This window comes from Enhydra lutris, unplaced genomic scaffold, assembly GCF_002288905.1.
Source record: "Enhydra lutris kenyoni isolate GAN:26980312 unplaced genomic scaffold, ASM228890v2 scaffoldscaffold12, whole genome shotgun sequence".
NCBI classification, from domain to species: domain Eukaryota; kingdom Metazoa; phylum Chordata; class Mammalia; order Carnivora; family Mustelidae; genus Enhydra; species Enhydra lutris.
In genome coordinates, this window is record NW_019154096.1 from 56,106,267 (window position 1) to 56,129,433 (window position 23,167).

Below are 23,167 nucleotides of genomic sequence, written 5' to 3' on the forward strand. Positions count from 1 at the left end.
CCACCAAGTATCCACTTCTGGGCAACAGACATTGGCCCCTTGGGGCCTTGAATCTCTTCTAGTCTTTTCTCCAAATAGTTTAAAAAACGGCAGCTGCATTTGGACGCTAGTAGTGCAGGCTGTGGATGGAAGGTGGCAAATTCCCACAACTGTCCCTGTTGGTGCCTTGGCTGCGATGCCTGGGGTCAAGCATTAGTGGGGACAGGCTGCAGGGTCTTAACATGCACCCCCGCCGGCATCCCTGCAGATCCCCTGTTGATATTTAAGTCAAGCCTGGACCCGGGATGTCAAAAATGATGCCCGAATCGATGTTTGCGTTGTCTTCAGCTCGGTGTCCAGAGAGGATTTAGTCATCCTCTTGGCCGTTTGTGGTGATCCAAAAGTAAGACGCAAAGGATCAACCCAACCCAGACACAACCTCACCAGCAGGCCCCAGTGGCATGAAAGCAAACCAGCTCGGCCAGCTTGGAATCCTGTCTCCTCTGTGCCGTGGGGCCTGGCTTCCCCAGTGGGCTGAGCTGTGGCGCCCTACAAAGCCCGCCGTTCTCCCAGGATGGGGCCTGCAGGTGCCCCCAGAGGTGTGGGCCCACGGGGTGCCCTGCGTCCTGGCCCCCGGGTCCTGTCCGCCCTACAAGATAACAGCTTTGTGGGGCAGGCTGGCATGGTCTGCGGGGATATGGAGGGAGTACTCGCTAATGAGCACCGGGGCATTCTTGAGCATCTCGTAGAAGGAGTCCACCGTCTTCCGGTAGAGACTCCGCTGCAGGACGAAGGGCCGGAAGAGGTTGAGAGGCTCGGCCCTGCGAATGGCCTCAGGGAGTCCCATGCCCTCGGGCGCCTTGCGGTTGCCGATGAAGAAGTGATAGAGTTTCTTCTCCAGCAAGCTCTTCTCCAGGAAGCGGAGCAGCTCGTGCAGGCGAGCGTCCAGCTGGCTGGCCTTCCAGTCGGCCGGCCGCCGGGACAGCAGGAGGTGCAGCAAGGCGGTCTTCAGGTGGTAGCTGCTCAGGCCGCTGGGGCCAGTCAGGCGGCTCTGCTTGGACAGCAGGAAGGAGGCGATCTGCAAGCAGCTGAGGTGGCAGGCCCCCTCGGGCAGCGCCTTCGAGGTCATCCGGAGGAAGTGTCGCTCATAGACGGCAAAGGACAGGAGCCAGTCGGTGCTGGACGCCGGGGTCTCCCCGGACGGCTCCCTGGGAAGGTGGGAGACGAAGTACAGGTCCGAGTCATCGCACTGGATCACAGGGATCAGGTTGAAGGGCATGAACTTCCCCGAGCGGAACCTGATCTTGAGGGAGCCCGGGGAGTCCAGCTGACTGAAGGCCAGGTCGAACTCGTACTTGTGGGCAATGCGGTGCCAGGCTCTGGTGAGCGCCGTCTGGAACCACGTCATGACCCGCAGCGTGTCCAGGTACGGGGAGCCTCCAGCGCACAGGAGGGTCTCCGGCTCGCTGCCGGGCCACGCCGGGCCATTCCTGCCGTGGAGGAGACACAGCATGTCCTCCCCCAGCGTGGTCTTGCCGCAGACGCAGCCCCGCGCATCCTCGGTGGCCCGCACCACCTCGATCCGGCCATAGCCCTGGCGGCCCAAGGGCACGGGGCGGCGGGCGCAGCAGAGCTCTGGGCGGAAGTGGTAGGGCTCTGGCGGCAGGAAGGGCACGAAGAGGTGGCAGAGCAGCGGCTTGTCCACCTGCCAGTTCTCGTACATGCTGTCCACGCCGATGAAGTCCTCCACCTCCATGTCCGTGTCCCGGTTGCAGAGGCTGCGCAGGGCCTCCAGCAGGTCATCCACGAAGCCTTCCACGAACTCTCGCGTGCGGGCCGCATCGGCCGTGGCGCCCCGAATGCAGCGTTCGGAGAAGCGCTCGAGCGCGGCCTTGCTGGGCAGGGTGAGGCCCCGCAGCGGGGCGCCCTCCAGGCCGGGCAGCTCGTCCTCGTCCCCAACAGGACACTCCGGGGAAGGCCCGTCCTGGTGGTCCTGCCGCCACACCTCGATCACCAGGAAGAGGATCATGCAGAGGGTGCTCCACAGGTCCCAGGCCGTGCGGGCCTCGTTCTGCTGTTGGCCCTCCTCCGCCAGCCGCTCCAGGGCCTCCTCCTCTGCCGCCAGCCTGGCCGCCTCCTCCTCCAGGCGAAGCTGCTCCAGCTGCAGCTTCTCCTGGTGCGCCTGCATCTTGAGGATGATCTCCTCCTCGCTCTCGGGGACCGTGGCATTCTCCCGCGGGAACAGCAGCGGATGGTTGATGATGGCTGTCACCACCACCAGACACACCCGGAAGAGCCCCAGGGCCATGGCTGGAACTTTCCTGCTATACAGAGACGTGGATCAGGATCAATGGTCACACCCAGCGTCCGTGCACCCCGCTTCCTCCCCGGACCCTCACACCAACCTCTGTCCCACCGGTCGATCTGTCCCACCCAGTGGATGAAGTTCTCACGGTCCTCCTGCCTGGCCCACAGTCCCCACCCCTTGTACTGCAGCATAGCCTTGGAAGAAAGAACTGCAAAGTCCTTGCACACCAGCAATCCTGGCTGAGTGACTCGAAGAGGCTGTCCTGTTTCTGTCTGCCCAGTCCTTCCGCCTTCCGGAAGCGGCGATGCACTTTCCCCAGGAGCCAACCCTTCTCTGGCCCACGTCCTATGGCTTGGGTGGGGATAACCCCACCCCCAGATACAGGGGTGAACATATAACCCAGGCCCAAGCCACTCCACACCCCCGCCTCCACAGTGTGGATTCAGCCAGAAGCACAGGACCTCCCTCCGGCCAATGGGAGGGACACAGAAGTGGGATTTCCTGGGACTGATGGGGAGAAAGACTTGGTTTGCCAGGGAACAGGATCACAGCTTGGGTGGAGGGAGACGACTCTCTATACTTCAAAGGGGGGTTTGCTTGAGAAAGATGCCAATATAGACAAAAGCAGTTTCCCTGGACCCAGCTATGCCTAAAGCCATTGCTTCTGGAGTTTTAAATATTTTATTTATTTATTTGACAGACAGAGATCACAAGCAGGCAGAGAGGCAGGCAGAGGGGGAGGTGGGTGGGGGGAAGCAGGCCCCCTGCTGAACAGAGAGCCCGATGTGGGGCTCCATCCCAGGACTCAGATCATGACCTGAGCCGAAGGCAGAGGCTTAACCCACTGAGCCGCCCAGGTGCCCCTGCTTCTGGAGTTTTAAAGTCATATAAATCAATAATGTTTTCACTTTAAGTCAGTTTGAGTTGTTTTCTCTACTTCAACCCACCTCTCCCCAGTGAAGTCCTTGTGGTTAAGAACAAGAAGGTGGAGTTCCAAGGCCAGCCTTGTCACTGGTCAGCTGCGCGCCCTAGGGCACGTGAGCACACCTCTCTGAGACCCAGTTTCCTCACTGGATGAGAGGAAAGCCATCGTACACCCAAGGGTCACAGTACTGAGGGACGTGGTGACCCACGCAGAATGTGTTGCGGCACAGTCAATGGTACAAAACATAGGTTCACTGAACAGCAAATGTTTCTGAAGCAGTTTTGGGCCCTTGTCGTCTTCTACTGTAAACCTCTCCTTTTGATTTGTAAGATCTCAGTCCAAATTCAGACACTGACCTCCTGGCCTTCTCCTGGGTCTCTCCCCAGGGCAATCTTGGAGAAAACCAGAGTGACCGAGTCACTGGATTTCCTTTCCTGAGTTGTCTAAACATTAAATCTGACTTCTTAATTGTGAAGGGAGACACTCCATTCCTCCAGGACAAATGGATTTTTTAGCTCTCAAATGATCTCAAGGGAAGGGCTAATCCCTTACAATCATGGGAGTTAGATACACAGAACCTCGGCCCCATCCCAAACCAATGGAACCAGAAGCTGCATTTTGATACCATCCACATTAACGTCTGACAGCCACAGTCTTACAGGGTAGGCCTTACATTATACCCTCTCCTCTCCCAGGCGGGAACCTTGGGGAATAGCAGGGACCTTTCCCATACTTGCCCAGCCCCCTTTCTGCCTAGGACTTCAGCGAGGACAGCAGATGGCCAAATGACACAGTGGGACAGCAGAGAACACAGAGGGCCCCCGACCCCCTGTAAGCCACAGCATGCTGATACGAGCTTCTCCACTCTGCTTGAGCCCCATTCCCTAACCTTGAATTTACACCCTTAAAACCATTTGTTCTGGTTCTTACCCTAATGGTGCCAAGGAACAGGGATGTGGCATCAGGTAAAACACATCTGCAGGTTCTAGCCAGCGAGGCCAGGATGTACATGACCTGAGTTGCCACCTGTGGGTAGAGCCTGCCGCTTAGATGTGATTCCATCCCGTACACAGCTGGACTCACAAGCAGGAACCAAAAGCGGGTCCACCGGCAGCAGAATTCAGCAAACACACACATTCAGGCCTCAGAGGTGAACTTGAGGAGGAGACAGAGGGCAGGAGAAAGTGTAGGAAGTCAGGCCGGAAGGGGTGTGGGGTGAGGAAAAAGTCCAGGGGGAAGCTAGCCAGCTTTTCTTCCCTATGACGAGGAGCGGCTTGCTAGATAATTGCAGAAGCAGGTCAGCCCTGGTTTCCACATGAGGGAAACTTCAATGGAAAGTTTTGCCAGGGTGGTCCGAGCCAAAGCCGCGAGGCTGGCTTCTCAATGTGGATCAGGGTTTTAAGATCAAGGCACGTGGGGCTAAGCACAGCACCAGACAGAAGCCCGTTGGGAGAGAATTTGGAGGTTCTGAGGCCCTTGAGGGCCTCTGTACTACAGGCAGCCCCCTTTGGGCCCAGTAGACCCCGACAAGTCACAGTCCCAGGCGTGGGCAGCCCCTGACCAGCCTCCATGCCAGCTCAGGGTAGGAGGCCAGCCAGTGAGGAGTGGAGCCATCGTCAAGACTTAAGACCATGAAGTCTTCCTCCTCTCTCCCTACCAGCTTCCCCAGGGCTACCTGTGGGCACCCTTGTGCCTTGTTCAAGGGCTCTAATGGCCTCCTTATACTGGGAGAGGCGACGTTCAAATCCCCAAACCAAGTGGGGCCATTGACTCTGTATGCTAGGGGTTAAAAGGATGGATTCTGGAGTAGACAAGACAGGGCTAGAAGTCAGCACGGGCACGTACTAGCCATGTGACCTTGGACAAATCACTCAACTTCTCAGGCCCTCAGTCTCTTCATCTGTGAAATGAGCATAATCATCCCTGAGGTTGTAAAGCTTGAACAGGATCATGCATATAAAGCCCTTGGCAAAATGCCTGCCCCTGTGGGAGTTTTCTCATGAAAGGGTGTCTGTGATGGGACAGGGAAACGCAGTGACCCTGCTGGTAGGGGTTCTTGAGGGGAGCACACAGACGCCCCCACAAGGGACTCTGGCAGGATGCGAGCAGTAACACCGACAGGAGTAGGGTTACGCATACACACACCAGAGCACAGAGCTTGAGGGAGATGGGCTGGGCTGATAAAGCGGGAGGAGCCTGGGCTCTAGAAACAGACAGGCCTGGGTTTGAAACCTGACTCTGCTCCTTGCCAAGGGGTCTTGCTTCTCCAGGGCTCCAGGGCTTTCCCTCAGAGACAGAGCTATCAGCAGACCCTCCTTCCTAGGAAGGCAAGAGTTACGGGAGAGAATCCATTTCAGGTGCTGGGAGCAGATGCGCTTGCATATTCACTCCTTCCCCCCTAGGCCTCCCCAGGCCTCTATCTTCTCACCTGCTAAGCACACCAGCCCTGCCAAGTCCCGGGGGTGTGGAGGAAAGCACGCTCAAAAGTGCTTTGAGAGCACAAAATGCTCCTCTAGTGTAGCTGTCCCTTGGCACACCACTCTGCCCACCCTGCCCCCCAGCAAAGGGGAGAGGCCTTTGGAGCCTTGGATCCTCCTGGAGGTGGAGCTCTGACTCACTCTTTACTCAAAGCAACAACTCCCTCCCAGGGATCAGATGAACTCCCAGGTGTCTTTTAGCTCCTTTAAAATCTGGACCGGCAGGCTCTGCCTGTGGATGGGGAATGGGATGAGGCCACTCATTGATCACTAGATGGGACCAAGTTGGAACCTCTACTTCCCCTTCCCAAACCAAGCCACAGGGAACACTGCCCTGGGGGCCACGGGGCCAGAAGAATGAGAAGGAACCAGAGTGGTGTGACTTTTATTGGAGATCATGGGGACAGACCGGTACCTGGGAGCCTCTCCTCAAACCATGGATACAGATGCATGTACACACACACACACCCCTTCCCCAAGGACCCTGTTCCCCAATTTCAAAACTGTCCACCTCTGCCTTGGCCCAAGGCTCTTACCCCTACTGAAGCTGCCTCATACGTGTAGCCCAAAACACCCAGTTGGGTTCTGCTTAAAAATGAACTTGGGTCACTCGGAGGGCTTTGTCTGTCTGCTTGCCAGGAAGCCGGCAGGAAACCTGCTGAGTTCCTCTCCACCCCCGCCCCTGTCCACAGAGCGTGGTGGCCCATGCAGGTCACAGCTAAACTTAGCCTGGCAAAGAGCCAGTCACGAGGCAGCAGGGGCTGGGCCAGAGGGCTGCAGGTGGTCAGGCCAGCCAGTGGTTTTCTCAGACCTTTATTCTGCGCCTGGCCAGAAGCCTCAGACTCTGGGGAAGAAGCCCCAGATGGCCTCTCTGTTCCCTGGGCTCTGTCACTCTTGCATCCCCCACAGCCTCCCAGCACCCCAATCAGAGCTTGATCCAATGAATGCCATGCGGAGTTGTCTAATAGAGATATGCCTCCGTTGATCAAGCCTTCACTAGGACGTCCTGGGTGCACAGTGACCCCCTATAACCGAAGTGGGTGTTATCCCTGCTTCACAGGTGGGTAAACCAAGCCCAAGAAACAAAAAGCCATTTTCTAGCCACACGACTAGAAAAGGCACAGGTGGGTTGAGATACAGTCTGTTCTGTTTCCAGCTGGAAAGCCCAAGTTCTTTCCACGGTGCTGTTTCCTGAGCACCTACTGTGTGCAAGGAACATGCTGGATGCCACAGGGCTCACACAGCACAGGAGCCCAACATGATCCCAGGCAGGAAGAACAGCACCACCCACACGTGGAGGCAGAGAGCCACCAAGGATGTCACAGGACTGAACGGGCTGGGAATGTTAATGGCGCGTGAGCAGCAGGGGACAAGAATGCAGAGAGAGTCTCATTTCTGTTCTTTGGGGGCCCCTCTTTGTCTGTGGACTTTCCCTGTGTTCACTGGCTGGGGAGATGTGGCTGTGCGAGCCTTTGGCTCCAGTCCACATAGCCCCCTCCTTCCAGAGAGAATTCCTATAGCAAAGCCGAAGAGGGGAGAGCCTGTGTTCATCCACACTCCAGACCCATCACCCACCTACCCCCACCCGGGGCTGGCTGGCTGGCTGTGGCCTCAGCAGCAGGGGCGCCCAGGACCCATTTCTCAGCAGCCAGCAGTCCCCTGGGACAGTGGTTCTCCAGATGTGGTCCCCACTCAGCAGCACCACGTGGGACCTCATGAGAGAAGCAAATGCTCAGGTGCAATCCCAGTCCTGCTGATCCGAAATTCCAGGGCTGGTGTCCAGCACCTATGTTGTCATGAGCCCTTTGGGTGGTTCCAGCGCCCGCTCAAGTCTGAGAACCAGCCCTGCGCAAGCCTGGCAGGCCTCCAGGGAGGAGGAGGGCGCGGTTCCTGGTTCTTGCGCGTCCCAGCAGCCCCAGCCTGCAGCTCTGTCCTATGCAATTAGCTCTGCTAATTACAACCACCCAGGCACCCTGGCCCCGCCCTGGCCCCGCCCTGGCCCCGCCCGGCCCCAGCATCACCTTCGGAGCTGAAAGGAACAGCTGAGGTTGTTTCCTTATAATTTTGGAATAAAGGAGTTGGGTTGATGGCAGGGGAAGCCACCTGCAGCCCAGGCCCTGGGGGGGTTCCTTGGGTCCCTTCCCACTGCTTAGGCTCTGCACCCTCTGAGGAAGGGGCCAAAGGAGATGAGCAGTCAGTAAGTTTGGGCTGCACCCCTAATGTGCGCCTAGTCTTGTGCTGGGGTCCCCACTCCCTGGCGAGGTGGGGGCTGTTTGGGGGCAATAAAGCCACACATTGAAGGAAGTCAGAATTTAGTGTTGTACTCATCTAAGCCCCATTTCACAGATGAAACTAGAGAGACCTAATGAGATGAGCCTGAGCAGGAGGGTGGGGTCGAAGCGGTTCAGGCAGGCGGGCCCTCCCAGGGATTTCTGGACAGACCGCAGAGAAGGGGAGGCAGGTGCTCGTGTGCCGTGAACAGATGAATGTCCAAAGCTAAGCCCTTGGGGAGTATTCTGTCGTTCGATTCTCAGAGCATGAGTTAGGCAGCTGCAACATCTTATCTTGTGAAGAGACTGATGGTCGGCAAGGTCCACTGCGTGGCTTCAAAGGTTTCCTGTCTGCAGTGGGCCTGTCCATCTCCCTCTGCACTCCCTCCACCCTCCCAGGGCATGAGTGAGCCCTGCCACCTACCAGGCATCACAGTCAGGAGGGGCGACCACCCAGCTCATTGGGGTTGGCTGTGCCCCGAGGAAACAGGACTATAAGAAAGGACAGGTTGAACAGAGTTTGACCATCAGCCTTGGGGGTGGAGTTTGGGCCCCATGAGCCAGCAGTCGGTCTGCAGCCCTGCTGAGGCTCTCCTCCTGCGGTCTGGCCTGTCTGATCCCTGCTCCCATGCCTCTTCCTAGTGGAGCCCACGCTGCACACCAGTGTCAGCTCCCCCCACCCAGCCCAGTGGCACCTTCATTCAGGGCTGGCTCAGGGCCCATCCTCCGGGAGGCTGCCCCTTGGTGCAGGCCTCCCTTGCCCTTCTCAGAACCCTTACAGGTCAGGCCACCTTCCTGCTCTTTCCTTGTGTTTCTCTGCCCACCAGTCGCTGACTTCCTAGTTAGAGTTCCAGCAAGTTCCAAAAGCTGAATGTCCTCCTGTCTCCTCCCAGGCACCAGGCTGCCCAATTTGTCAGGCTCCCAGTACATCAGTGAGAGCTGACTTCTCACGTGTTAGGGAGGAGATGGTCACTGTGGGAGTGACATGTCCCTACAGACTCCTCCCTCTTCACCTTACTCAGGGATGGGGGTGGGTAGGGGTGCAAACAGACTCAGCATAGATGGCCCCCACCCTTCCAGGACAGGAGTCCCCCACAGGAGAGGAGAATGGCCTCGCAGACTGGCCCAGGCCCTAGCAAGGGGATCTCTTGCTGAGGTTCCTCTCTGCCTGCAGCCCCATTGGGGGTGGGGACAGAAGAAGGGCTGAGCAGCACTGGGGAGGGTCTGGGTCCTGTGGCTTCAGGTCTGGGTAGGAGAGGGAGGGCAGGCAAAAAAAAAAAAAAAAAGGAAGTGAGGAAAGAGGAAGGAAGAGGACCAACAAAGCGTAATTGAGAAATGGGTTGAAGGGTGAGGTTCTGGGCCCCCAGTGTGTCTTCTCCTCCATGGCCTTACAGCCACCCCCATCACCTTCCACCCCACCTCACACCCCTGCAGAACCTCCATCTTGGCCTCCAGCCAGGCTCGCCTTCCTCCAACCTGCCACTTACACGACCACTGGGCTCCTTCCCTTCCCTCCTTTCAGTCATGCTTCCTGAAGGCAGAGTTGTGAGACCAAGTGTGGGGGAGGGGGTGGGCAAGGTTGCGCATGCTAGAGACCCGAGTGATGGGCCAGGATCAACTGGTCCCACACGCATCATCTGAAGGGACGAGCCATCACGTCGCATGCGTTGTGATTTCTTTTTTTCTTTTTCCAAGAGAAGCCAGAAATCTGAATTTTATCAACATCCCTCAATTTTACAAGGTCGGTGCTATTTCAAAAATTCTTTGAAAACCTTGGAAGCCAAATAAAATATGTCAGTAGGCCACTTAAGGCCTGCGGGCCTTGGTCCCCAGCCCCCTCTATGTGCCTCCCTTCCCCTGTCCATTGGCACTCCCCACCCCCTAGTAAGCATCCTCAAGGCTGCCCTTGACCCTGGTACTCTCCTCACTCTTCCCTCTCAGCAATACCACCTCCTACTATTTCCTTTGTGACAAGAACTCCCTGAAATAGCCCCGGCCCCGGCTCGACCTTTCTCCTCAAACCCAGTCCTGACAGAATTCCAGCATCTCTCAGTCATCCCAGCAGCCACCCCCAAAGTAATCATGACCCGGCATTTATGAGGGCTAGCCGTGGGCCAGGGATTTACATAAAGGCTTTCTCCCAGCCTCTCCAGGGATTAGAAGAAAACAGAGACTGTAGCTTAATGGGTATGTATTAAGGAGCACCTGCTGTTACTGTCTAAGGTCTTTGGTCCCCACGACTGGACAACTGGATCCCAAATGCTCCTCCCTAGCCCAGGGGAGATCCCACACTGGCTCAGAAGAAGCAGTGGTGAAGACTGGACCCTGATCGGGGTGGGGGAGAGAGCAGAGACAACCCCCTACCCCACCCTGCCCACCATGCCCAGTGGAGGAGAACCCATGGCAAAGTTTATGCTGTGAGAGGAACGGCCTTCTCGCCAAGGTGATCTCTGCAGTCATGGCTCCGTGGCCCCACTAGCCTGACTCAGAGGGTGCCCAGTCACACTGGCTAAAGCACTAAGTTTCCTCAAGGCCCACTTTCAGAAAGGGAGGGGTTTCCAAAAAGTCACCAGGATGCCAACCCATCCTCCGGTCTGGGGTCATGTAGCTGGTCAGCCCAAGTGCAGGAAGGTCAGGGGCCTGGACTCCGCTGATGTGGGTGGGAGAGCCCACATCCTTCCTGTTCCCGCTCTTCCATCAGCAGCTCATACACAGATGGAGAAGGCAGGGAAGCCATCAATCTCCCAGGAAGGACATGGTGTCCTCCCGTCCAGCCATGCAGCCTGATGTCCCCACAGCATGTCCTAGGAAATCACAGTGTTCTGGGACAGACAGATGGAGGCCTGGTATCTCAAGCTAGGGAGCTTATAGGCCCCCGAGACAGGAAGGGGCTTTCCTGGCGCCTTTTGTCTGGGTCCACATCTAGATTTCTCTCGCCTGTTCTCCCCAGCACACCTGGAATCCAACAGCTGCTGTGATGGGTTGAACAGTGACCCTCAAAAAGCTAGGTCCACAGGCTAACACCCAGACCCTGTGAATGTGACCTTACTTGGAAGGAAGGGTCTTTTAAGTAATTAAATTAAGGACCTTGAGCTGAGCCCCGCCTGCATTCCCCAGGTGGAATCTAAGTCCAGTGACAAGTGTCCTTATAAAGAAAACAGAAAAGGAGCAAACAGAGAGGAGAAGGTCATCGAGGCCAGAGGCAGAGGCTGAGGCAAAGCGGCTAGGGCCCAGAAGGCCTGAAGCCACTGGACGGGGCAAGAAGTATCCACCCTCAGAGCATTCGGAGGCTGCATGGCCCTGTGGGTAACTTGACCACAGACTTCAAGCCTCCAGAACCCTTTGAGAGGTTTTTCGTTTCACCACCCAGTTAGTTTGTGGTATTTTGTTAAAGCAGCCTTTAGAGACAAACGCAGTCTTGAAGCACAGCCTCCTTCCCCACCCCCACGCCACCTCTGAGGTTTGCTCTGCACCAAAGCGGGGGGCTCCCCAGCCTGGCTGGCATGGGCCTCTGGAATCACTTCCTGAGCCCTCCCTCACTCCCAGCCACGCCGGTGGCCTCCTTGTCCCTGGAGGTCTCTCTTCATCTCATTGGGTTCTAGTTTCCATGTGACACGGGTCAGAGCTTTAAGACTGAGGTTCAAGGCCTGGCCCCACCCAGCCTTGGGGGACCCCTCAGTTCCTTCCCACCTGCCCTGGCCACTTCCGATTATTGACTGTCCCCTGAATGTTTCCTATACTGCACCCAATTCCCTGCACTGTGTCCACACCGCACAACCCAAACCCTACCTGATGGTCCTCACGGCAAGCCTACCTCGGAAACTGCCTCCAAGAGCCTTCCTGATCCCTCTTCACCCCCCAATTCCTGAGATGAATCCTTCTTTCTTGAAAGGGCTTCATGAACAAGCAGGGGAGTGGGGGGGGGGGGGGGAGGGGGAGACGGCATATGTATCAAGCCCTTCTGAGTGTGGGTAAGCCTGGTGCCCTGTGCAGAGGGCATCTCTGGAGATGTCCCAGAGCAGGGACTCCACAGTGCTTGCCCTCCCCGCCTAGCTCAGCTCACCAGAGCAGCCGCAGTTTCACAGGCAAGGGTCCATGGAGCCAAGAGGCGGAGCATTCACTCAGAGTCTCACAGAAAAAGAGCAGAGAAGCGAGAGGCCATGCTAGGCCTGCAGCTCCAGACCCTGCCATCCTATCAGATTGACCCGCCTGAGCTCTGGTTGTAACCCCGACTTCTGGAGTCGGGAAGGCTTGTCTTGACTTTCCCCAAAGCGCCTGGCAGAGACCCAAGGCAGGCCTGCCTGCTCAGGGCACCAAGGATGCGTGCCATCCTGGGGACCCACCAGGGTGCTCACATCCTGCACTTGGAGACACCCGCTCTCAAAAGAAGGCACCGCACATGTCCTCCATTCTCAGGAAGGATGCGTTTCTCACAGCCAGGGTGCACCCAATCATCCCCCTTGACCCCTGGATTCCCACCTCACATTTCCGGACCTGAAATCACAGGGGCGTGTTCACAATGGAAACCCAGAGGTAAGGAATTCCCACAGTGAAGCAGCCCTCACACACCATCAGATGTTGGCTTGGCTTCAGCTAGTGTTTCTCAGACTTTCCCTCCGCCTCTGGGCCCCATCTTGCCCACAGGAGTGCTGGCGAGGAGCGAACACTAACACCCACCTCAGGCAGGGATGCCGAGGCTCCCAGACCCGTGCCCCTTCTCTCCCTCCACCCTGTGTTCTCTACACCCACTGCGTCCCAGGAGGGCAGTGAGTGCTTGAGACGAGCCACATTTAGGCTCGCAGGCTGCAGGGACAGAAAGCAGGCTCCAGACAACAGCAAGAACGTGGGGCTCAGTGGGGAGGGTCTTTGAGGGGGCTGTGCAGGAAGCAGGGAGAAAGTACAAAGGAAAACAAAGTGGAGACAAAGCCCTCCCTTGGCCGGCCTGCTTCCCCTCTCACAGACGAGCTGGGGATGGATGGAATGAAACAGGCTGCTGGGCGCCACCTTCCTTGTGATCCTTGGAGGAGAACAAAGACAGACCAGCTCACAAAGACAGCCCGGCCTCTCCGGGGAGGGCAAGGGCCCCCCAGGACTTTCCCACAGTTCCCCCACCCACCCTCCCCATCCTGCCCCGTCTTACTCACGCCCAGATTGAGGGATTCTGGCCCCCACAATCCCAGCTTGAAATCCCAGACTGTTTGCCCACCCTGGTCCCCTGGGACTTGGATGGTACAGGACACAATGCCTGTGCCCCAGCTGGGCAGGGGGGACAGAGACAAGGGTGTGGGGAATAGGAAGGGAAGAGCTCTCAGCCTCCAGTGTTTTACACACACACACACACACACACACACGCACACGCACGCGCGCGCTCTGTGCCTGCAAAGATCTAAAACCCCTTTCATCTTAATAAAGGAGAACAGCAAGAGACACAAAGGGAAGATGGAGGCCAAGCCCGCTGTGAACCGCTCAGAGCTTGTGGGGGCCTCTCTGCTGCAGGAACCTGGGGGGAGCAGTGGGACCGGAGTTGGCCTGCCCGGCCGCTCCAGGGCCGCCTCAGTCAGGGCGAACTGAGTCCTCCTGTCCAGGAAAGCGGGGGCCTCGACTCTAAGTCCAAGAGCTGCTGGCAAAGTTACCCCTGGAATCATCCAGGACTGCAGAGTCCTCTTCCCTGTGACTTGGACAAAATGACGATGATGACCACAGCCGGCCACAGGGACGGGGTGATGCCCACGCTCTGCCCTGGCTTCTGCCTGAGGCTGTGCCTGGCGCGCAGCAGGGGCACCTGACCCAATGACAGGGACGAGCTGGTCAGGCTGTGGCAGGCAGCAAGCTGCCCCTGACTCTGCCAAGTTCACAGGGACATGCTCCGCCTCGAGCCCACCCAGAAAGAAACAGGCCAAGATCTTCAGCTCAGAAGAGCTTAACACTTTGCAGAGGCTTAGTGTACAGTGAAGAGACCAGACTCCACAGTCAGAGGGCCTGGGTCGGAATCCCAAGTCTCTTACTTGGGGTGACCACACTACCTCCTTCTGGGCACGGTGGTCCCAGACACGTGTCGTGCTCTGTAAAGGACACGGTTATCTGTCTCGCTCTGGGTGATGAGGCCAGGTCTCCCCTTTGTTAAATCCTGCATCTTAGGGACTCTGGGGAGATGGGGATGACTGACATCCCTGCAACACTCCAGAAGCCTGGGGACTTGCCTGGTTGTCTCCCCCACCTCCCTGTTTCTTCAAAAGGCCCCAGGGGCTGCCACAGAGGGAGAGCAGGAAGCTCAGCACCTGGGGAGCTTCTAGTTTGCCCCCACCCCTGCCCCTGCCCCCCGTCTGGCAGCATTAACACTGACTAGCCTCCAGGCCTGCGGAGGACTTGGCTGGAGAATCCACCGTGGATCCCTGATGCCTGGCATTCAAGGTGCAGGGGTTCCCTGATGCTCACTGAGTGAATGAAGTCAAGACTGGAGAAAAGAAAAACTTGCTGCTTTTGAAATGGGGGTGTAGGGAGAGATCTCTGATGAAGTCACTTCTAAGGTTTCTCTTTCTGGGAGCCACTCTGCTGTCAGAAAAGCAAAGTGCTCACAGTGGTAAGGGCCTTGGGGAATGGGAGCAAGAACCCTTCCAGGTGCAGCCTGGAGACAGACCTTGGCCACTTCAGGTCCGGATGGCCTTCTGCTAACTACAGGCTGACTCACCACCTGTGTTTACCAAGAAAACAGCCCAGGAATGAATCCTGGCCCAAGTTTATCTGACCCCCAGCTGCCTCTCCCCTTGATGGCCACTTCCTTGCTTGAGAGTCTTACAGAAATAGAAGATAAGCGCAGGATACAGAACCTGAAGCAAGTTCAGGAAAAGAAGCAGAGAAGCAGCCCTGGGTGGAGCGGCAAGCAGGTCCCCCTTTCCGGAAAAGAACAGACCAGCCCTGTGGCCCTGATGCCCCAGGGGAGAGTTTAAAAAACAGCAGCCAATATGACATTTATAGAGATTTAGGCATTGTGTGAAATACTTTACAGGTCTCACCTGCACAATAAACCTCAGAAAGAGGGACCATCTGCATTTTACAGATACAGAAACTGAGGCATAGAGTGGCGAGGCCACTCGCTCGTTATCAGTGCCAGGATTCGAACTCAGGACTTTCAAGCCTCCGATCTTCCCATCATGCTGTGCTGCTCAGTGCCTGATTATCCGTGAAATATTACGGATGGGCTTTTCTGTACCCTTTGGAGCAAGGCAGGTGATGGTTTAAGTGAAATCTGGGCATGAGGCAGGGAATCAGACTCAACGAGCTTTCAAGGCCTCTCCCACCCAGAGATTCTGGGTGTGTGACCTGAGATGTCTGAGACGGCTTTTCAACTGAAAGGACAGTGTGCTGGGAAAAGGAGGCAGGGCCCTTCTGACACTGGACAGTATCTTTTGCTGGGAGGCGTCAGTGGCATTTTTGGGGCGGCAAGCAGGGGTTGGGCCTAGGCATCCCCTGTTCTTTTCCCCTCCGGCCCAGGCTCCCCGTGGTCCTGGCTCTTCAGCAGTCCTGCCCTTTTACTGACTCTGGAACAAAGTCTAGCAAACAAAGGACCTTTTCATGAACTTCAGGCGGGTCTCCTGACTATTACCAAGAAGGCTATTGAAACAGGCTCCCAGGAGAACATTTTGTTACAAGCACATGCTTTTGTACCAACAAGCAGGACTAGAATTATGACAACGCCCTCTGTACGGTCTGGCGCAGGTTAGGAGGAGACTCTCGTGTACCCACTTCAGGGAAATGACCTGGGGCAGAAAGTAGGAGCAGCCCAGAATGGCTGCAAAGCTGAGCCCTCCTCCCAGGCAGCAAGCGCACCACTATGTCATCCACCTGCGAATGAGTCATTTGAAAACTCTGGGCTTTGTATTTCTTCCAGGACTTCCATCTGAGGATCTTAAAGTGCCCTGTATATTCTCTGGTACTGGCTGCTCCTATGCCCATTTAACAGGTGGAGAAACTGAGCCCAACTGCTAATACCATAGTCACAGCAGGAGGAGGCCTGGAGTAGGCTGTCTGCCTGTTGTCGTCTCACTTCTGACACTCAAGACTGTGGGATTCTGTTCTTGGGCAGAACACAGCTGACACTCATGCCTGTCCTCTCTAACACCACTCCCCAAACCCTGAGTATATCTTAACTGCCTCCGAACCCCTTTATGAACTGCTAGGGAGGAAGGGGTCCCATGGCTTTAGTTTAGGCCAACTTGAAATTCTATGAGGCATGTGAGGCGAGGGGTGAGCTGTGAGACGTTGCTTCTGTTCCCAGCTGGCACCAACTCTTGGGGCAGCACATCCCAGACACTCTTCTCCTCTCTCTCCTCTCCTCTCTGCGTATCATTGATTATAAAGCTCCACGAAGCCAGTGAATCCTGAGCGTGTTCCCTGCTTTGCACATTGTAGGTGCACAACCAATACTCACGCAATGAATGAAGGCTCGCTCTTAAGTCAGTCCCTGAAGTGAAGATGTGGGCAACCTTGTTTCCCACTTCCCTTTGGCGGTGAGGATGGAGGAGCAGGGAAAGCCACTTTTCTGATTTCCCTATCACTGATCCCTACCTCCCACTGTTCCCTACCAGATTCAGGCTGTAGAAGGGAAACCCAGGGCCATGGAAGCTGCCAGAAGCTACTGTAAGGGGTCATGCTCTTTGTGCCAGGTCATAGCTGAGAGAACTAAACGAGATTGCAGCCCTCAGTGATGAGCTCTATTCCCTTGGGGTAAGGCCTAGCGGAGGCCCAGAGACCTACCACCAACCGGTTTCCAGCCGAGACCTCTGACCTGCAGCCCCTTCCTCTTCCCCTTGCCCAGCCCCTGAGAAACACACCTGTGGATGTCACGCCTTCCGTGCTCCCTCCTTTCAACATGTGTCTTACAGTTGGGATGGGTCTTATTCCTCCTGGTCTACCTTAAGGTGGAGGTGAGGTGTTGCCGTGGGCAACAGTGATGTCACCTTCTAGGTGCTTCCATTCTGCTGATGTCACGGGTTGGGCCACTCCACCCCACTCGGATAGAGGGGGAATACGCTTTCGATGAGAAAATATCACAGGTCCCAAACTGCTGCGGAGGGCCCTACAGACCTCTTAGGCCGCCCCAAACGACCCTCTTCCGCTCCTAGAAAACCTCACCCTTCTTTCCCCTCTGGAAGCATTGCCTGTTCAGACCAAGCCTCAAACCTGACTCTCCATCCCCCAGTCGGCGGAAAGGTGGGGGCAGCAGCTTTGTCCTCAGCTGTGAACAAACCACAGCAAGGGCAGCAAGGAGATGAGGAGCTCTTTCCTTCTTCGAGGCCTCTGGGATAGTCTGGGTCCCTACAGCCTTGTTCTTTGGCCAGACCTCAGTGGCCCTAATGGGAAGGCTGGGGGCCCAATTCAGCAGAGAATGTGGATCCTCGACTGAACTTGACCGTCTTGAAGAGCGCATAGAGGTCTGTGCCTGGCACGGAGCTCAGTGCCTTCTACACGTGTCCTGTGAGTGGTCATCCCCTCTTTACCAATGATAAATCTGAGGCTCGAAGGAGTCAAAGCACTTGCCCAAGTACTGAGAACACCCATCAGTTGAGCAGGGGAGAAAGGACTCGACCCAAGCCCACCCTGCTCCAGAGACCACGCGGATCACACCTCCTTGGCGCGGAGGCACCCGGGGGCAGTGGCTGACTGAAGATGAGCTACAAGGGGCCTGGACAGAGATCACATTAAATCCAGAGAGGCCATCTGGGCGACCAAGGCAAGTGGTGCCTTGTTAATACTGTTTCCCGCCCATGCTGGCACAGGCCCCGCGTAAGGGGCCAGTCCGGGGTCTTCCACTTCCCCAAGCATCTGTGGTGATTGGGGACCATTTTTCTTTGTTCTGTGCTTGGCTCACTGTTGACCCATCCAGGCCACCCGACCAAATCCTTTTAACTTGCATGTAGCGTTTACCCCTACGGCTGCGCCTCCAACCCTGAAACTGTGAGTGGTTAAGTTATGCAAATGAAACTCTGTGTAGCTGGGAACTAATGCTTATAAAGCACTAAACAAATTAAGTAAGCAGAATAAAAATGTTAAATTATGCAAGAGGAAATGGAGACATCCTATCAGGTTAACAGGGTCCCTGAGACACTCGCAGCAGAGACCCACACAGCCAGGCTGACTGGAGTACTGGTCTACCTGGCAGGTATTTCTCCACTGATGAGAGGGCCATAGAAGTCAAGAGAGCCCCGTGCTATTAGACAACCCTCTCCCTGTCCTTCTTTGCCAAGCGTGAGCTGCATGGATCTTTGGATTCCCACATGGTTCCCACATGGTATTGGGGACCAGATACCATCCAGTCTGCATGATGGTGATGGTCACAAGTGTTCCAAATTTAAAAAACTAGCATTCTAATTTGCATACCCACTTCTGGGAGCTTCTTGAGGTGACTCAATGGTCCAGGTTCAAACCACTTGGAAAACTGTGGAGATGGGGTTTCTGAGTAGGCACAGCTAAGAGCTAGACTTGGGACAGGTGACAAGATCTACATAAATACCACCCTTCATGGGAAATCTGCTGGGTACCAGTTGGTTCTTCCCAAGAGATTCTGAGGCATCCTCATCAGCTGAGAAGTTAGTTTATTTAAAATACTGTCAACAGGGACGCCTGGGTGGCTCAGTTGGTTGGGCATCTACCTTTGGCTCAGCTCATGTTCCTGGGATCCTGGGGCCTTGAGATGGAGTTCCACATTGGGCCCCTCGCTCATCAGGAAGGCTGCTTCTCCTTCTGCCTGATGCTCCCCTCCCCTGCTTGTGCTTCTCCCTCTCTAATAAATAAGTACATTAAAAAAAAAAATCTTAAAATACTATCTATAGATAGTATGTAGTAACATGCTGCATTCCAGCTAATTAAGTGCTAAAATGTATGGTGTGGAAAAGAAGCGATCATATATATATGAAGATGTGAAATGGAATCTGGGGAAAGCTTTCCTGAACAAGCTTGCCAAGGGCATCTGTGAGTGAACAGGGCCTGGACAGGGAAGGGAAGAGGGAACAGATGGGAACTGGGGGGTGGGCAGTGCTGGGACAGCAGGTTTGAACACTTGCCACTTTGTTCCACATTGGGGGCATTTCTTGCCTAGGTCAGGGGCCCTGTATAGCTGTAGCCTTTTCCCTCTGCACCACACCCAGGTGGCACCTACTCATCAACCTCATGTCAGGCCCCAAACTGGATTTGCCACCTCACACTGCCCAGCAATTAAAAAGGAAAATCAGTTGATACTTGGGCCGGGCCTCCTAGGAGCCATCAAGGCTGAGCGTGCTCTTTTTCGCCTTTCTGCCGCCAGATGAGTTTTCTGTCTTTCCTCCATCTGAGCAGAGAGTGGCTATTTCTGCCTTTGACAAAGAAAAAAGCAATTGCTCTTCCCTTCCTCCCACAAGGGTCCTCTACCAAACCAGCATTCTTTTCTTTCTTAAAAAAGATTTATCCATTTATGAGTGAGAGAGTGAGTGCAGGAGAGAGAGCATGTGAGCAGTGGGAGGGGCAGAGGGAGAGAGAGGATCCCAAGCTCCCAAGCAGACTCCCCACTGAGCGTGGAGCCTGCCACTAGGCAGATCCCATGACTCCCGACATCATGATCTGAGCCAAAACCAAGAGTCGGACACTCAACCAACTGAGCCACCCAGGCACCTCCCAAACAAGCTTTTTAAGCTTAACTTGTTTCTTGTTCTGTGAATGCTCAGTGATTCGGACTCAGCTCCCAGGCTCCTGAACACTTCCCTGCTCTGCGCCTTAGCTTCATCTATACGGGGATAACAATGCCTTCCTCATAGGACTACTATGAAGATTAAATGACTTAATGAAAGTAAAGTGTTGGAGGGGGGAAAAGCCTGGCAAATAAATGTTAAGCCTTCAATAATGGTTATCAGGGCTGCTGTGTATGGTTGCACAGGTGGTGTACTGCTCAAGAACACCTGGCCAGAGTATGGTAAGGATGAATCCAGCTCAGATGCACTTGTCCAGCTATGTGCCTTGGCCATGTCCATCAAGATGAGGCCCCAAGTGGGTATCCTAAATGTCACCAAGGTGCCATCATCTTGCAGAGAGGTACATCTTATTCTAATTCACGTAAGGAGAATATGCCAGCAACAGCCTTGGTGGTTATAATTAACATCCCTTGGCATTCCCAGATCCCCAGTAAGACTGAGACCAATCTATCTGGGATAAACTGCTTTCAGCCATAAATAAGGTCCGGCTCCTCAGCTCCCCAGCACTCTAGGACACTTCTCTGTTAAAACCCCACAGGCTGCTCTACTACTTCTTCATTACTGAGGGGACTTCTCAGCCCCAAATATGGAGCCACAGTTTCACCCCCTGAAGGGACTTTCTCCCTCATAACTGCTGATGGCCTGCGGTCTCTGCTGACAGGGATGGACAGTGCATTACCAACTGAGGAGTCCTAGTTGTTGGCAAGTTACTCCTTACTTCTGAGTAAGATCTGTCTCCCTGTTTCTCCTAATCAGTGAGTCTCTGAGGTCAGACAGAGCAGGTCTTCTCTTCTCAAGTGACAGTGCTGGAGATTCCTGAAGGCCACAGTCTCAACCGGCTCGGCTTCTCTTCCCTGAGACAAATATTGCCAGTTCACTCCCTTCTCTCTCTCAAGACGTGCTTTGCAGAACCCACTACCTTGCCATCCCCTCTCCTCTGGACCAGTTTGGCTTGGCAGTGCTGTCCCTTCCAAGAGATGGCAAGGACCACTGAGCTCGTGCACTCCAGTGGCCCAATACTACCATTCTGGGGGCCTTGCTGGTCACTGACTCCCACTGAGATGTGTACCTCCTCCAGCAGAGAGAATCCCCCACCTTCTTTCTCTTTACTGACCTCAGGGGGTTCAAGAAGGGAAAAATACCAAACCAGTTTTCTCTCTTTCTCTTTTCTTTCTTTTTTTTTTTTTTTTGAAGATTTTATTCATGTCATTTGACAGACAGAGATCACAAGCAGGCAGAGGCAGGCAGAGAGAGAGAGGAGGAAGCAGGCTCCCTGCCGAGCAGAGAGCCCGATGCGGGGCTCGATCCCAGGACCCTGGGACCATGACCCGAGCCGAAGACAGAGGCTTTAACCCACTGAGCCACCCAGGCGCCCCTCTCTTTTCTTCTTCTTTTTTTTTTTTTTAAGATTTTATTTATTTATTTTACAGAGAGAGAGAGAGAGAGAGATCACAAGTAGGCAGAGGCAGACAGAGAGAGGGGGAAGCAGGCTCCTCGCCGAGCAAAGAGCCCGATGCGGGGCTCGATCCCAGGACCCTGAGATCGTGATCCGAACTGAAGGCAGAGGCTTAACCCACTGAGCCACCCAGGTGCCCCACTCTTTTCTTCTTCTTAAAGGTTTTTATTTACTTATTTGAGAGAGAGAGAGAGGACACACGTGAGAGAGCACAAGCAGAAGGGGGGACAGAGGGGGAGGAAGAAGCAGGTTCCCCGCTGAGCAGGGAGGCCAATGTGGGGCTAGATCCCAGGACCCTGAGGTCATGACCTGAGCTGAAGGCAGATGCTTACCTGAGCCACCTAGGCGCTCCCCAAAACCAGTTTTCTCCCAGGCAGTACTTTCTCAGGTGGGCAATTTTGCCAGAAGTCTCTACTGGAAGTTCTTCCCTGTTCTTGCCCTCAGATAAAAAGCTTGCCTCCATACCCTCTTCTTTGTTTCCCTTTGAGCACTGCAGGAGCTGGGAGGCATTCCTGGTAAGGTGACAACTTCTGGGTTGATGGCATCGGGTTAAAAGTTCAGATCCTGGCTCCCTGAAAGCCAGAGCTTAAAATTGCTGCATCTTCGAAAATTACGGAGCAAGGGTATGGCATTGGAACAAAAGCCTTTCCATCCACCCAGAGAGAGCAGAGAGTCAGTGTAACCACTTTACGGTTACCCACAAGTGGAAAATATGAGGGCAGAATGGCCTGGAGCAGCAGCAAGCACAGGGAATTAGCAAACAATGAAAGCCACTTAGGAACGTAGGCTGGAAGGAGGACTCCAGAGCACAGCCCATTATGTTATTAATAAAGAGATGAAAAGCAGCAATTCGACCTGTTGCCATTTTCACAGCTAACCTGGACCTGTGACTACACCAGGCTCAGATCAGCTTTACCTGGCAGCCTCTCTGGGGCAGAACTGGTTTGTAAAAGGGAAGGGCCCTGGGTCAAATTCAAGAGTAACAAGTAATAGGATAGATTTCTCAAACTGATTTAGATCCCAAAGCCCGGAGTCTAGGATCTGCCAGTATCTGGAGCTCTTTTAGTTCTGAAGGCGGGTCCTTCACACACCAGGCAGAAGATGCGAAAGGCAACGTGTGATCCCTGAGTGGCTCAGTAAAATCCTCTCCCTTCTGCTTGGCGGCACTTTGGTTTTTATAGAGGACCACTGCGGAGAGGGAGCTTGGCCCTGGAGCTTCTGAGTCTCTTCACCTGGAAGCCAGAAAGCTAGAGACCCCGTGGAGGGGTGGGGAGGAGGTTCAGGGTCGGGCGGCAGAGACTATGTGTAGCCGCCAGAGAAAGTTCCGCACAGCGTGGGGTCTCCTCCACTAAGAGTTCCGAAAGAGGAAGCTGTAGAGGCTTCATCCGGCCCCCGTAACCCCATAGCTTCACTACCTTAAACCGAGAAAAAACCTGCACTCATCCTGCCTCCTTCCAAGGCGGGGAAGGAGGCCGGGTGAAGAGCCGCGTGACGGTCCCAAGTAACGGATCGCCGGGACACAAGGGACCACGTTGCGGCCTGGCTTCGGGCGCCCGCAGGAGGAGCCGCCTGTCGCGCGGGGCTGCGGCGAGGGGCCCCCGGGGTCCGCGGCCGGGGCTGGAGCGGAGACGCGGGGACGCAGGACGAGCGCGCGTCGCAGAAGACCACGCAGTTGGGTCTCCCAGGCGCCCCCGCCCCCGGCCGAGCAGCCGCCCGCGCCCCCCCGCGGCCCGGCTCCGCGCCCCCGCCGCGGCCGCAGCACCGCCTACCCGCGGTCCCCCCGCCCCGCGCCCCTCTTCCCCCACCACGCGAGATGGACGCCCCTGCACTCACGCTGGCCTTCGTCCCGCTCGGGCTCGCGGCAGGGACCGCGCCAGCCCGGCTGAGCGCGCGGGTCCCCAGGGCCCGCAGGCCGCGGCTCGCGGGCGGCTTCGGCCGAGCGTCCAGCCAGGCACTTTAGGGGGACGGGGGCGGCGATACCCCGGCCGGCTCCCGCCTTCTGGCCTCCATCAGCGCGGCCCTAAGGGCTGCG

At 55.7% G+C, this 23,167-nt stretch overlaps 1 protein-coding gene across 3 annotated transcripts; it reads right to left on the bottom strand.

The window, feature by feature from the left end:
• Positions 1–564: 564 nt before the first annotated feature.
• Positions 565–23,022, bottom strand: LOC111145181 (inositol 1,4,5-trisphosphate receptor interacting protein). 3 transcript variants are annotated; one of them, XM_022499897.1, is made up of 2 exons: positions 22,969–23,022; positions 565–2,303 (listed from the first exon to the last, which is right to left on the bottom strand). In XM_022499897.1, exon 2 carries the CDS (start codon positions 2,285–2,287, stop codon positions 629–631), a length of 1,659 nt encoding a protein of 552 aa, XP_022355605.1. In that variant the 5' UTR covers positions 2,288–2,303; positions 22,969–23,022; the 3' UTR covers positions 565–628. The 3 variants fall into 3 exon arrangements, with proteins under 3 accessions (XP_022355605.1, XP_022355606.1, XP_022355604.1); XM_022499898.1 differs by having other exon boundaries at positions 565–2,300; positions 22,969–23,015; XM_022499896.1 differs by lacking the exon at positions 22,969–23,022 and adding an exon at positions 21,468–22,825.
• Between the last annotated feature and the right edge of the window lie 145 nt (positions 23,023–23,167).

Coding starts and splice junctions, on each gene's coding strand:
- LOC111145181 (XM_022499896.1), bottom strand. CDS start 21,598: ATGGAGGCAAGCTTTTTATCTGAGGGCAAGAACAGGGAAGAACTTCCA. Junction 2,304..21,467: donor GGAGCGCCTAGGTGGCTCAG/GTAAGCATCTGC, acceptor GTCTCTGTATAG/CAGGAAAGTTCCAGCCATGG.